The sequence below is a fragment of the Harpegnathos saltator genome, unplaced genomic scaffold, assembly GCF_003227715.2.
Source record: "Harpegnathos saltator strain DR-91 unplaced genomic scaffold, Hsal_v8.6 scaffold774, whole genome shotgun sequence".
NCBI lineage: Eukaryota > Metazoa > Arthropoda > Insecta > Hymenoptera > Formicidae > Harpegnathos > Harpegnathos saltator.
In genome coordinates this window covers 296,564-309,362 of record NW_020230620.1, presented here as the reverse complement: position 1 = coordinate 309,362, position 12,799 = coordinate 296,564, and the positions used below count along the sequence as shown (strand labels likewise).

Genomic DNA, 12,799 nt, shown 5'->3' with positions numbered 1-12,799 from the left:
ATTACCATAACCTTCAAACCTTTCAAACGTAGAGAAAGATAATACGATATATACAAAATGATCGAGATAACTATTTCTACATAAACAATATTTTATGTAAGTTTAACTCAATGTTTCCTTTTATTTTAAGGTTATTTTAAGGTGTTATCAACTGGTGACTCAAACTGACTGGGACTGTATTGTAATTGATATTTATTTTGAAACAGTTATAAAAGAAAGAAAAGATAGATATATGTACAAAGCAACATAATGAGTGAATTTAAGATACATCATTTAATAAGGGAGTTGATTGAATCACTCGGGTAAGTGAAAAATACATTATATTTTGTGATTTGTAAAGAATAATTTACAATATATACAGTTACATAATTTTATAAATCTATTTGCATCATTTGCATCATATTTGCATCTGTGAATTTTATTATCTAAAGAATAGATAAATTATGCAAAGACAATGTTTTTATGTATAAATATCCTTTTCTTTTCCTAGTTCGGAAACTGCCCCAGAAGAACATATAGAAAAGCTGCAGAAAGAGAGCTCAACAGCAAATGCGCTAAATACTGTTGCTCCTCAAAGTTGCATTCAATATCTTTCCAAACATTCATTACAACCAGAATTATTTATACAAAAATATGAGGAACTGAAATCTAAGAAGTTAGTAAAGAGCTAATAAAATTTGAGATATCGCATGCATGATGTATAAACTTTTATATGCAGAAATTTATGTAAAGAGAAAAATATTTTTCAGAGTAGATCTGTTAGGTCCATTCATGCAGACTCTGGAATTAATATCTCAAGATAATGAATTGAAGAAATTTCTGTCAAAATCTGCACCAGCACTAGCTGCTGGTTCTACGAAGGATCAAGTCATTACACAAAAAGATTTGCCAAAGGTGACAACATAGTGATATATAATTGCAATATTCAGTTTTGACAAATAATGCATATGCGTAAATTATATAAAAAATATGTTCAAATCTGCAAATATATGTTAGATCTGCAAAAATGTGATGAAAGCTGCTGTTGAAGGAGGAAAGAAATTAAATCAGCAAGCAATTAATAAAAAAACTGATAGTGCCTTAACAATACACAATTGGGTAGCAGAACGTCCACGTATAACTTGGGATTTTTATAGTGACACAACTGTAGCACTCCATCAAAGTTTGTAAAAGTTCTTTCTTATTGAAGTGCAAATGAAAGACGAGTGTTTGCATACCTCAAATAATTGAATAATTGCAGAAGTTGTTCCCGTTGTATCGCAAGAATCTATACTTTTATGGGATATCTTGTATTGCTTAAAAGGCATAGATGGTTCATACATTGTTTCAGAACCTTTAGCAACTCCCTATGGTATTAAGACATTTTCTATGTCATCAGATATTGGTAAGGAACGTGTGTAAAAAGTTTTAATCTGTCGTTGATTCATAAAGTAAACTCGGTTTAAACACTTTCAAGGTACATTAATATATAATGTAAGTAGAAATATTTTCTCTTCAGGTATATCGTTTAAGCAACTCGCGCAACAGATAATACCTTTAGCTTCATGTTACTCCATGACAATGAGATTTGTAGAGGAGAAAGTCTCCCCAGATGATGGACAAGTTAATCATGCTTTGAGAGGAGCTATACGATCTTTACTGAAGGATTACTTGGTACAGCAAACTTTTTACAGTTGAACAATGCAAATGTGATTATATAATTTATTATATGATTGTATATTATTTTAGCTCTTTGTTGTACAACTTGAAATGGAACATGTCAATGGTAAATTAAATTTGCAAAAGTTATGGTTTTACATTCAGTCCACTATGATTACAATGTCTATACTTGCTCAAATTACATCCACAATATGCAAGGTTGGTAAAAAGGAAGTCAATGAATGTATACATGATGAAACCCTAAGTCACAATTAAATTGCGAGTATTAGAAGAATGTACTTTTTTATTACCTGAACATATTGCATACAATACAATTACTTTTATTAACTTTAGGCAAATGCTAGAGGTGGGAAAGTGCTGAGCCTGCTTCACGAGCAAACAATGAACAATATTAGCGGTGAAGCCAAATCCAAAAAACTGTGCCTGTATTTGATGCAGGCTGCAAGCATGCCGTATATGCAGATTTTAGAAAAATGGGTCTATAAAGGGATGATATGTGATCCGTACCAAGAGGTTAGTGTCATCATATATAAACAATATAATAAAAATTTATAAAACACATATATATATATATATATATATGTTTGTACCTTTCAGTTCTTTGTCGAAGATAACGAATTGGTTCAAAGAGAAGAACTTCCTGTGGATTATTCTGCAGATTATTGGGAAAAACGGTACACTATGCGACCGGAGAGGATACCTGTATTTTTAAACGAATACGCACAAACGATACTTAGGACGGGCAAATATTTCAACGTTATTAGGCAATGTGGTACGTTCATCAAGAGTATGACGTCACTTTTCGTGTTACAAGTGACACTTTACGAGGCTTTCTAACTTACTTTAATTTTTGTCGATTAATTCATAAACTGTAACAATTCATTGATAAGCACGACATGCATTTATAGGTAAAACGGTGCAGTGGGGAAAACAAGAGCCCTTAAGTTATCAACATCAAGGGCAAACATATATAGCTGCCATCGATAGAGCATATTCAGAAGCCGCTAAAAAATTATTGGAAGTCCTCATACATGAGAACGATCTAATGGGCAGACTGCGTAGTGTAAAAAGTTATTTTCTTCTCGCCCAGGGAGATTTTGTGGTAAGTTTGATTCGTATGAATTCACGAGCGTTATTTCAAAATTTTTTGCAATTTCTTGCACGATATGCGAGAGAAATTTCTCCACTTTGACATTACAGGTACAATTTATGAATCTCTGCGAGGCCGAGTTAAATAAAAGCATGTATGACGTTGTGCCGCATCGTTTGGCATCTCTCCTCGAAGTTGCCCTGCGAATGTCCACAGCCGACTCAGATCCTTACAAGGACGATCTGAAGCCTGAGCTACTTCCATATGACTTGCAGTACCAAATGTTCAGAATACTTTCGATCCAAACTAGAGACGAGAAAGGTATTCTATCGCGCAGAAGATACCACACTCAGTCGATCATACTTAACTTTAAACTTAACTAAGAATGGAAATTAATTTCTATTACAGAATACTGCCTTCAAGCGGGTAAAACTCTAACTGGTTTGGAAGCCTTTGTCTTCAATTACGACGTTAAATGGCCAGTTTCTTTGATTATCAACAGAAAGGCGATAGCTTGTTATCAAATGTTGTTTAGGCACTTGTTCTTTTGCAAGCATGTGGAAAGGCTTTTGTGCAGGTAAGTTATCTTCGACTCGACTCTACCAATTCAGAACCTAGACGTCAATAGAAAAGTGTTAAATCTATTATAAATAAAAATCCATTCGATCGCAGAGTATGGATTAGCAATAAAATTGCGAAAACGTTCACGCACGAAGTGGCGATGGCTTACAGACAGGCGTTTTCGTTACGGCAAAGAATGTTGGATTGTATACAACATTTGGAATACTACATGATGGTGGAAGTCGTGGAACCAAATTGGCTGAAATTTATAAATAAAATGAGCAAAGTAATTATATATCGCTGCATCTTATTTACGTACGATATCTTATATGCAAACGTTCCACGCAAAATTGCTTTGCACACATACACATGTGTTAAGTGCAAAATTTTAACTAATTTGTTAAAATTGATAATTGATATCACTAAATCACAGGTTAGTAACGTTGACGACGTACTGAGCGTGCATCAAGACTTGCAGGATAGCTATTTGAAAGAGTGCATGTTAACGGATCCTGATCTTCTCGGCTGCATCACCAGTATATGTGCCATTTGCGTGGAATTCTGCAGTTTTATGCAGGTAAGTCTATCGCTACTGCACATTTCATCGTCATAATTCGTCTAATCCACTGCATGTAAGAAATTATATCCAACGGCCTCTTCCTCTAAGTTGCAACCATTGTGTTCGATTGGATTTTAATTACACGACGCTTTACTTCTTATTGCATAATACATTTACAAATGCTAGTAAGTACTTCTTCAAGTCTCATGTTCTTTCTTTCGCGCAGCAACTTTGGGAGAAATATTTGTATCGGGCAACTTTTGTGTGTATTTCTCCATGTGACTAGATCGATCAGTTTTTTTTTTTTTTTTTTTTTTTTTTATACATCACACATTGCTCAGAAATTTATTTTAAGGATGTAACGATATCAACCTTTTGTATTTTGTAACGAGAGAAAAGTAATGACGGATGAATCTTCAATCTGTCAAATTTTAATGCCATTTTGCCTAATGTTAAGTGTATGAGCCGCTACTACATTGATGCTGAATTGACATCCATGATTGGTGCCTGTCAGGAAGATGTCTATGAATATGAGGTATACTGTCAAAGCTTTAAGCTCGCCCTCATGCATCTCTGTAGCCCTAGGATCATGAAGTGTTCTTTTTGCAAATGAGGCATTCTTAGACATCGTTATTATATTAAGAACATGTGACTGTTATATTTATTCATTATTCCCCACTTGTGTGCATGGTGTATCAGTAGTATTCTATTTAAACTTTACCTTAAAAATGCAGTGGTGGCTTTAAAAACTGACAAGCATTCTCTGCCATGTTGAATTACAATGTATTCTATTTATATTGCTCTTACACACATAAGAAAAGTTAAACATTTTAATGCATCTCTGTACAAGATGATATTTTAAATGTCATGTATTTATGTTATTTTGAAAATTTCGTTTCGTGCAAGTGTAAGTGATACAATCGTTTGCTAATAAATTATACATGCACTCTATGAAGATGTCTGAAGAAAATGAAGTAAGTATAAAAATTAGGAATGTGTGAAGTAGAGTATTTTTTTACAATATTATGTGAAATATTATGCATTCCATTTTTCTGCAATGCATACCTACCTATGTGTATATTTCATATTATCTTGACGCAATACTAGTAAAAATTGGCTTATTGTATTAAAAATTATCTAAAAATGTTATAGGCATCGATAAACGCTGAATTGTGCGATATTAAGTATATTTTTATCATATTTTTTACTACAAACTTGATACGAAAAAGATGAAATAGTTTGTCAAATTTACTAGTAATCTTGAGATGTTACTTTTTTTTTTTGTTTAGTATATAATATTTGGTATAGAGTACTTATGTATACATTTATATACACACATTTATGTACACACACACACACATACACACAAAGAATGTCTACATTTCTTTTGGATTTATATATCAGGATATGAGTGAAAAATTTTATAATGTTTATCATACATACTTGTACATACATGTTAAAATATGGTTCCGTAAGATTTAGACGTCCCTAAAAATAATAAATGATTAATATTTCTGCATATTTTATACAATATAAAAATTTGTATTCTCAACATTTGCTACATTATCTACAAAGACTTATATGGGATTATAAAATTTATTGTAGTATTATTGCGAATTTTTACTAAAGTAACATGGATAGAATAGCAAGTTTTTTCAAGCGCATTTCAAAGATCCTTTGTATAGCGTAACTGATGGAGTAAAATTACCATTATTATCTCTATTATAGAAAGCATGATTGTTATAAAGAAATAGCCTATCGATATACTATACATATATTGCATATAGACAACGAAATAGAACTTGTAACAGTATTGCATTTTTGTTACTTCAAATTGCTTCTTAATTTCATTTTTACATTAAGTGTATTACACGCATGTTCACAGCATATTAATAGCTAACCATGTTCTTTACTAGGCTGAGAGTGGTGCGGCAGCGAAAGACGGGACAGGAAGCTTCGAGGAGACAATCATATCATTAGATGAAAAATTTACTGAAGTATTACTACGTCTTCTGAATCGGATCTGTGATCTGGGTTGTCATAACAACAATGAGAAGCTACTTAATGTCTTGTGTCGGTAAGTTTTAAGCAAAAAACATTTTCTTAGCTTCGAATAAATCGGAACAATCATGTTTAATCAAGACGCGTTACAAATATCGTCATTTAACAGCATTCGACTTGACGATATATATATATATATATATATCGTCAAATATATATATATATATGTTTAAATTAGGCTCGACTTCAACTTATTTTACACCGACATACTGGTGCGCCAAGGAAAAGAGAAGACTGTCACACGGCAAGATATATCTGGTTAGTAATTACATGCTATTCGCGCAACTCGTCCATTGTTGTCGCTGATTTATTCTCAGACATGTAGATCTGCGATAAAACAATAATCTATTGATAAATAAGAAGAAATTTATTTATTTTCTATACACATGATGGAAGTCATACTAATTTTTGCAATGACTATAACAACATCTATCTGCTTTGTTAACGCGTTGATTGTATTTATTAACACAAAAAACAATACTCTCGTTACAAATAGACGTTTGGAATCGTGAAAGATCTGCTTACAGTTTGGTTATAGAGCGGTATCGATTGTAAAACAAAAAAAAAGAAAGAAAGATGTAAGACTATACAATTTTAAAAGCAGGTGCGACTTACATTTACATTTGTATGTCGCACAAACAACATGTAAACTGTTTCGCTCGGGATATTAATGAAGCACATTGTCATGTAGCTTAGCTAAGCTTACCTTAGCATGTAGCTGAGTCTACGCGTTGAACGTAATAAAAGGCAACGTACATTTAACACGACTGTTCGTTATCGATTGCGTCACATTGATTTATACTAAATAAAAATACAAGCTTATACGACAGATTACTCGGATCATTTATTTTGTAAAACCAAGTTCTAAACGGACAATGCAGCAGAATATTCAAACAGTACCAGTCTAAATGTTTGAATTATTCTAAGCCGCACGTCCCATTGCGTTATTGACATTATTATTCTCGACTGCGAGCTTTATAGTATTCAAAGACTCCTCCATCATCGTCAACTTCTCCTGCAGTTTGTTCAACGTGATCATTATCCTTTCGTCGTCCGACAACTGTACCTTATTAGAGATAATCCGTTTGGCTTTCTTAATTATACTGGGATCCATCTCCAAGGTGGCCCAACGATTATGTTTCTTGATAGACTCGCTGCGAATGTAGTTGGTGTAACGCCTGTGGTTTTCGCAAGCGTCTAGATTGTCGCAAGGCTTGATGCTGATCTTGCCGTCTGCCAGATAATTCCGAAACAGAAGGATCCTCCTGGTGAGATACTCGGACAGATTCCGGCGCAGGATGTCACAGCAGAGCCAATGTTTCAGCAATTTGCCAAAGGCCACGTGCTCGATGTAGGCTATCAAATGTATTCTGGAGATGAGGCTGACGAGCTCGGCCTTGGAGAGGATCTCTGCGGTGTCGCTAACCGCCAGACCATTGAGTAGATTGAACAGTACAATGGCGATGAGGAAGACAAAAAAGACGAAGACAAGGTGGCTCCAGACCGGGTGGGACTCGAACGATATGTCGTCGGCGTCGAATTCGCCGGTGAGCATGATGATAGTCTTGAAGAACGAGTGACCGGGATCAGGAAAGTTGTCGTCGGCGTCCTTGAAGAGCGTGTAAAAAGCGAGAGCGAATGCGAGAATGAGAAAGATATACGGGAAGAGGAAGCGTACGAAGTTTAACGACACCGTGCGAAACATCTCGACGCCGGTGGACATGCGGGGATGTTGGCTGATGAGGAGCACCAGGTTCCAGGCCGACAGTAGAATCACTATCGCGCCAAGCACGGGCCCCGCGCCGCACAACACGGACAGAGTCATGCCGATCAGCATGAGCTCCAGCCAGTTCTGCGGACTCTTGAAGTAATGTCTAGGACAGGAGAAAAGTTGTATAATCTCCCGGCAGGCGAAGAGCAGCAGCATCAAGCTGACGAGAGGATGCAGGAGTCTCTCGTAGTTCCAAGAGGCGATTCTCATGCTGCCGTTGTTCGTCGAAGCGACGTCGTTCACCGTCTCCGTTTTGTTTCTGCTCGACGAGCTGTGGTACGTCATGCTCATGATGTAAGCGTTCAGCAGGAGGTAAAACATCACGTAAAAGATGAAATTGGCGTAGAGAAAATGTCGTATTCTGTGCCACTTGAGATAAAGGAAGGAGGACAGCAGCGGGTGCTTGAGCAGCTGCTTCAGACCGTTGTTGCGGGCGATGTACTGAAACACTTCCATCTCGCGATAAGGCCGACACGCCGACGCGGATCCGTCCGTGTGATGCGGCATCAGGCAGCGGTAGTCGAGTTCGATCGTGTACTCGTTCGTCCGACACTTTCGCGCCTGCACGCAGTCGTCCAAGTATCGCAGCAACGTGCACGTCGGAATGTCCGCGATGGGCGGTACGTTGAATTTGTTCATGTGCCCGATGTAGCTGCCGCGCTCCAAGAGCAGAGTCGTCGCTTCGTTGCAGCCCGCCCTGGCCGCGTAATGCAGCGGCGTGTTACCCTTGTCTGTACAGAAACATAGAAAGATGTTGAAGAATGGAATTGTATCGTCACGACGAGGATAAGAGAAAAGAAACGAAAGAGCAAGCGCGGTCCTTTAAGCGTCTCTCCCTTCCTCTCGTTCTCTCTTATCGCTTCTCTGTCCCGTCTCAAAGAGAGCAGGAGATACAGATACAGAAACTTGTGAAACTTGCAAGACACTCACTATCGGCGCAACGAACGTCCACATTCTCTTGCTCCAGGATCAGCCTCAGGCACTCGAGCCGATCGAACGTGCTGTCGACGCCGTGTCTGCCGGGCATTCCCAGCTCCGGGCAGACGTCCAGGATCAGATCGTTCGCCACACCAGGCTCCACGTTCAGCAGCTGCCGAAGAACGTGATAATTGCCCTCTCGAATCGCCACTTGCGCGGCTCTCTTCACGCTGAACACGCCGTTTGGAAGCCTGCCCAGAATTCCCATCACAGCGTCGAGGAGATTGTGTTGCGCGGCCATCTCGAGCAAATCTTCGGCCACACTGCGGACTATCTGCGGCTTGGCGTTCTCCAAGCTCGTGAGAAAGTTCGCCTCGTCGTTGACGGTCAGGTAGTATTTGAGATCCTGCGCGTTCACCTCTCTGCTCTCGCATTTCGGCGGCAACGGCAAATCCGGCAGGTTCTCTTGTATCACTTGCCGCGTCGTCTGATCGTTGTAGTCCCTGTAACTGTCCAGATCGGGACACTGCTTGCACATGTCCAGTATCAGTCGCACCATCTCACGTTGCCCGTACTTCGCCGCTGCGTGAAGAGCCGTCAGACCCTTGCTGTTGGGAATACTCGCGCTGGCTCTTGCCTCCAGCAGCTGCCTGGCACACGCTAGATTCTCCTGTTGCACCGCGATGTGCAGAGCGGTCTGTTGTCCAGCCTGCAGGTTCACGTTCGTCGTCGGATGTGTCAATAATATCAGCAGGGTTCGCTCGTGCCCGTTCTCGGTGGCGAAATGTAGAGGCGCGCGATTATGCGCCTCGTTCACCCTGTTGACTTTCGCCCCTTTCGACAGCAGGTATGTCACAAAGTCTGTCAGGCCGTTTCGGCTGGCTATATCGAGGCACGTCTCCTCGTAGTGATTCGGAAATACGTGATTGACATCCAGAACGGGTGGTTGCTTCTTCAAGTTGTGCTCCATGATGCTCCTGAAGGAGCGATAGTCCTTGGACCGTAAGGCATTCAGCAGGAGTTTGTAGAGGACTTGCCTGTCGCTCGAGCTAAGATCATAAACGTTCAGCAGGCGCTCCTGCAACGAATCCTCGTCGAGGTCCATTTTTGCGCCTGGAGTACAGAATGTTGGAATATTATAACGCTAATTTTCATGAAGAAACTGCTAACTTTTATTCTAACTTTGTGTGTGAAAAATGTTGTACCGCAATTTGTCCGCGATTGGGTGGTCATTTACGATCATTTGAGCTGAAAGTGCTCGCGAGAACCCTGTCATAAGACGTCGTATTTAAAAGTATTGTTTCGCATTCGCGAGATTCGCCTCGTGAATTCTGCTTTGCGGAAATCTCGGATTGGATCGCGGGCCAATACTTTTCCATGCGACGGGAGGGGGGGGGGGAGGGGAATAGAACGTGAAAATCTGGCCTCTGAATCCGAAAACAATTAGGAGAAGTGAGTACTTGCAAGTTTCGCATTTGCAAATTATCGATTGCGATTGAATGCAAGCAAGGCATATTTGAAATGAATTGATTTCTTTTTAATGCGAAGCATTCGTCACTGCCGTCTCGCGATTTAGCGCGATGAAATTTAATGGGAACCAATATTTTTCAATCCCCTTTTTCGGATCAGAAAGCAGAATTCAGACGTATGTCAATAAAATGTCAACAAAATGTCAATACCTTTTAATACGTTTCAATTCGACATTTTGTACAGGGATGTATATTATTACAAACATCTTTCGCGACCGCGACCGCGCGCTCGCCCCTTCGTTGAAACGTACGCGCAAAAAGTGAGACGAATGGGTAGAAAAAATGTCACATGTGTGCGCTACGTTACACTTGTTTCGTACGTGGGCGTTCGCCGTATGACGACTCTGATCGTGAGCTCACCGCCACAATTTACTCAAGTGCCAATTAAGCATTTCGCCGTGTTACTTCAGCGATCGCACAAAGCGCACAGCTTTTGTGTGCGCGACCCGACACACTCACTTTCCACTAGCGGTTTACAGTTATCGCTCTATGATGATAAAAGCTATTCGAGCTTTCCAATTGTGAAGTGAAGTGCGATAGAGCCGTTTCATTGTGTGTCGGGACAAAAGGACGGATCGCACTTCCGGATGAGAGCACTTCCTGTCGGAATTAATTTAGACTCGCACTGTGCATGCACAGAGATCGGCAGAAGAATTTTCAATCGCTCGCTTTTCACGGAGAAAAGGACGAAAACGCACGCGCGCGCGCGAGAGAGAGAGAGAGAGAGAGAGAGAGAGAGGCCCGCAAAATAATTGCGCGATTAATCCCATGGGTATAGTGGCATGTGTAAAATGTGTATTTCGAGAGGCTACTACCTCGAGAACTTACGAGAAAACACTGGTCGGACACTCCGCGCAGTCGAAATCGAAAGCTCTTGAAAATCGGTGAGAGACTCTACTCGCAGTCCTTTCCTCGCAAGTCAAAGTCGTTGGGACGGTTTCACACGTTCCTTTTTCATACCACGTTGCTGAGCGAGAGGCGAAGCATCGCGAAACCTTTTAATTCTGAAATATTGCAATTGGTAGCATGTTCGATGAATCTTTTACACACTTTATATCGCGCCAGACGCGAGCCAGTCCGATCGGCGGATTGACACGGTCGATCCGACTGTCGGCGCGACAGATATTACTGCACGAAGAATACTCCACTCTTGTACGATTTCAGGCGTGCACTTGTGCAATTTGCGTGTGGAATGTATGTGTGAAAAGAAATGCGAGATCAGCATTTATAAGGATCATCCTGTCATCGAGGTGTCATATTCAAGAAGAAACACGGCCGGTTTCGCCGCCGTGCATTGCTTGACCATCGTGTCTCTCGATTATGGCGGCGATATATTATATCGTGTCGATCGTATGATGGCGCATCGATGGCTCCATTTATTTTATCATTTCCGTTACACTTTACTGCACGATACCCATCCTCTTGCTATCTACGAGGCTTGGTTCAACAGAAGCGGTTCAACAACAAGTGGTCCACTGCATCGGGAAAATGCTGCGCGATGAAAGTGGCCTCTCTCGCATTCCTTTCACCGAATTGATCCTGAAGCTTCTCTCTTTCCTGTTCCGTCCGTCGATCGGAAACTCTGCTTTACACTCGCGATCGCGATCAATGCGGTACATTCGAGCGGATGCGTCACAACAGTGACTGATGATTAACAAATGCACATCTGAGATTAATAGCGCGTGTGTAAGTAGTAATTAAACTTGGTTTAGTGTATCTTACGCACCAGCCGGACCCACCGTGTCGCTCTGCTGACCGGACTAGCTCACGTCGCGACCATAGCGACGATGACGATGGAGGAAGACGAGGAGAGAGAGAGAGAGAGAGAGAGAGAGAGAGAGAGAGAGAGAGAGGGGCCGGTCGGTCTCATCACGATCGGGTGTCCGATACTCTACTCCTAACTCTGTTCTTGCAACAGTGCCTCTTTTCACAGTACCACAACGTCCAACCGGTTCTCTCTCGTTAAGACAGAAGATCCTTCATCCTCACGGATCGCATGTCTTGAGCAAAAACTTGGTGGCGTTACGCAAACGTCGCTTTAAATCGCGAGAGAGGAGGATGAAATGTGTGTGTGTTTGTGTGATCAGTTGGAATCTCATTACAATTGCGGCTGGACAGTTGTAGGCTCTATTCGTCTCTTTATGTTTCACATGGAACTTGAATCTTCCCTCTTGAGAGAAGAAAAAGAGAGAGAGAGAGAGAGAGAGCGGGGCGGGAGGGAGAGAGGGAACGAGGTCTTCGAGAGCCGAAAAATTGAGATTACTTGCTGATCGGTAAATCAACGATGTATAGTCTGACAGATCTTTTACTTTACGTCGCTCACTTCCTCAACACACTATGCCGCATAGTGCGTATCTCCAAGAACGGGCATATTTTTTCTACATACTTGATCAATAGTGCAAGGAGAAAATTTGCATGATTTCTCACTCCTGACGTCATAATTCGATATAGCCGCGGTGAGGGAACGGGAGTGTCAAATACGAATGTGCGCTGTCGTCTTGGCACCATAATTGGACGTACACGCGCGATTTCGTAACCCACGCACCCCGATGTTCCCAATCTCCATCCTTGACTCTTTCAGCCTCGCGATGTCCTGGTCGCCGATAGGGACTATCGGCTAAAATTAGAAGCTCACGCCATATGGCAAATGA

At 40.7% G+C, this 12,799-nt stretch overlaps 2 protein-coding genes across 6 annotated transcripts; one reads left to right on the top strand and one right to left on the bottom strand.

Annotated features, from left to right (window-relative positions):
* Nucleotides 1–12: 12 nt before the first annotated feature.
* Nucleotides 13–6,692, top strand: LOC105187593 (Gamma-tubulin ring protein 84). 4 transcript variants are annotated; one of them, XM_025306352.1, is made up of 19 exons: nucleotides 13–96; nucleotides 207–302; nucleotides 491–655; nucleotides 750–894; nucleotides 997–1,162; nucleotides 1,241–1,384; nucleotides 1,499–1,653; nucleotides 1,729–1,857; nucleotides 1,993–2,172; nucleotides 2,257–2,431; nucleotides 2,568–2,761; nucleotides 2,860–3,070; nucleotides 3,158–3,326; nucleotides 3,422–3,596; nucleotides 3,744–3,887; nucleotides 4,327–4,404; nucleotides 4,826–4,843; nucleotides 5,786–5,946; nucleotides 6,109–6,692. In XM_025306352.1, exons 2-19 carry the CDS (start codon nucleotides 250–252, stop codon nucleotides 6,191–6,193), a joined length of 2,547 nt encoding a protein of 848 aa, XP_025162137.1. In that variant the 5' UTR covers nucleotides 13–96; nucleotides 207–249; the 3' UTR covers nucleotides 6,194–6,692. The 4 variants fall into 4 exon arrangements, with proteins under 4 accessions (XP_025162137.1, XP_011146812.1, XP_011146814.1 ...); XM_011148510.3 differs by lacking the exon at nucleotides 4,826–4,843; XM_011148512.3 differs by lacking the exons at nucleotides 4,327–4,404; nucleotides 4,826–4,843.
* A 60-nt stretch (nucleotides 6,693–6,752) lies between these two features.
* On the bottom strand, nucleotides 6,753–11,953 carry pain (transient receptor potential cation channel family member painless). 2 transcript variants are annotated; one of them, XM_011148514.3, is made up of 4 exons: nucleotides 11,875–11,953; nucleotides 10,977–11,152; nucleotides 8,632–9,732; nucleotides 6,753–8,432 (listed from the first exon to the last, which is right to left on the bottom strand). In XM_011148514.3, the coding sequence occupies exons 3-4, from the start codon at nucleotides 9,722–9,724 to the stop codon at nucleotides 6,853–6,855; spliced, it is 2,673 nt and encodes an 890-aa protein (XP_011146816.1). In that variant the 5' UTR covers nucleotides 9,725–9,732; nucleotides 10,977–11,152; nucleotides 11,875–11,953; the 3' UTR covers nucleotides 6,753–6,852. The 2 variants fall into 2 exon arrangements, with proteins under 2 accessions (XP_011146816.1, XP_025162136.1); XM_025306351.1 differs by having other exon boundaries at nucleotides 11,297–11,945.
* Between the last annotated feature and the right edge of the window lie 846 nt (nucleotides 11,954–12,799).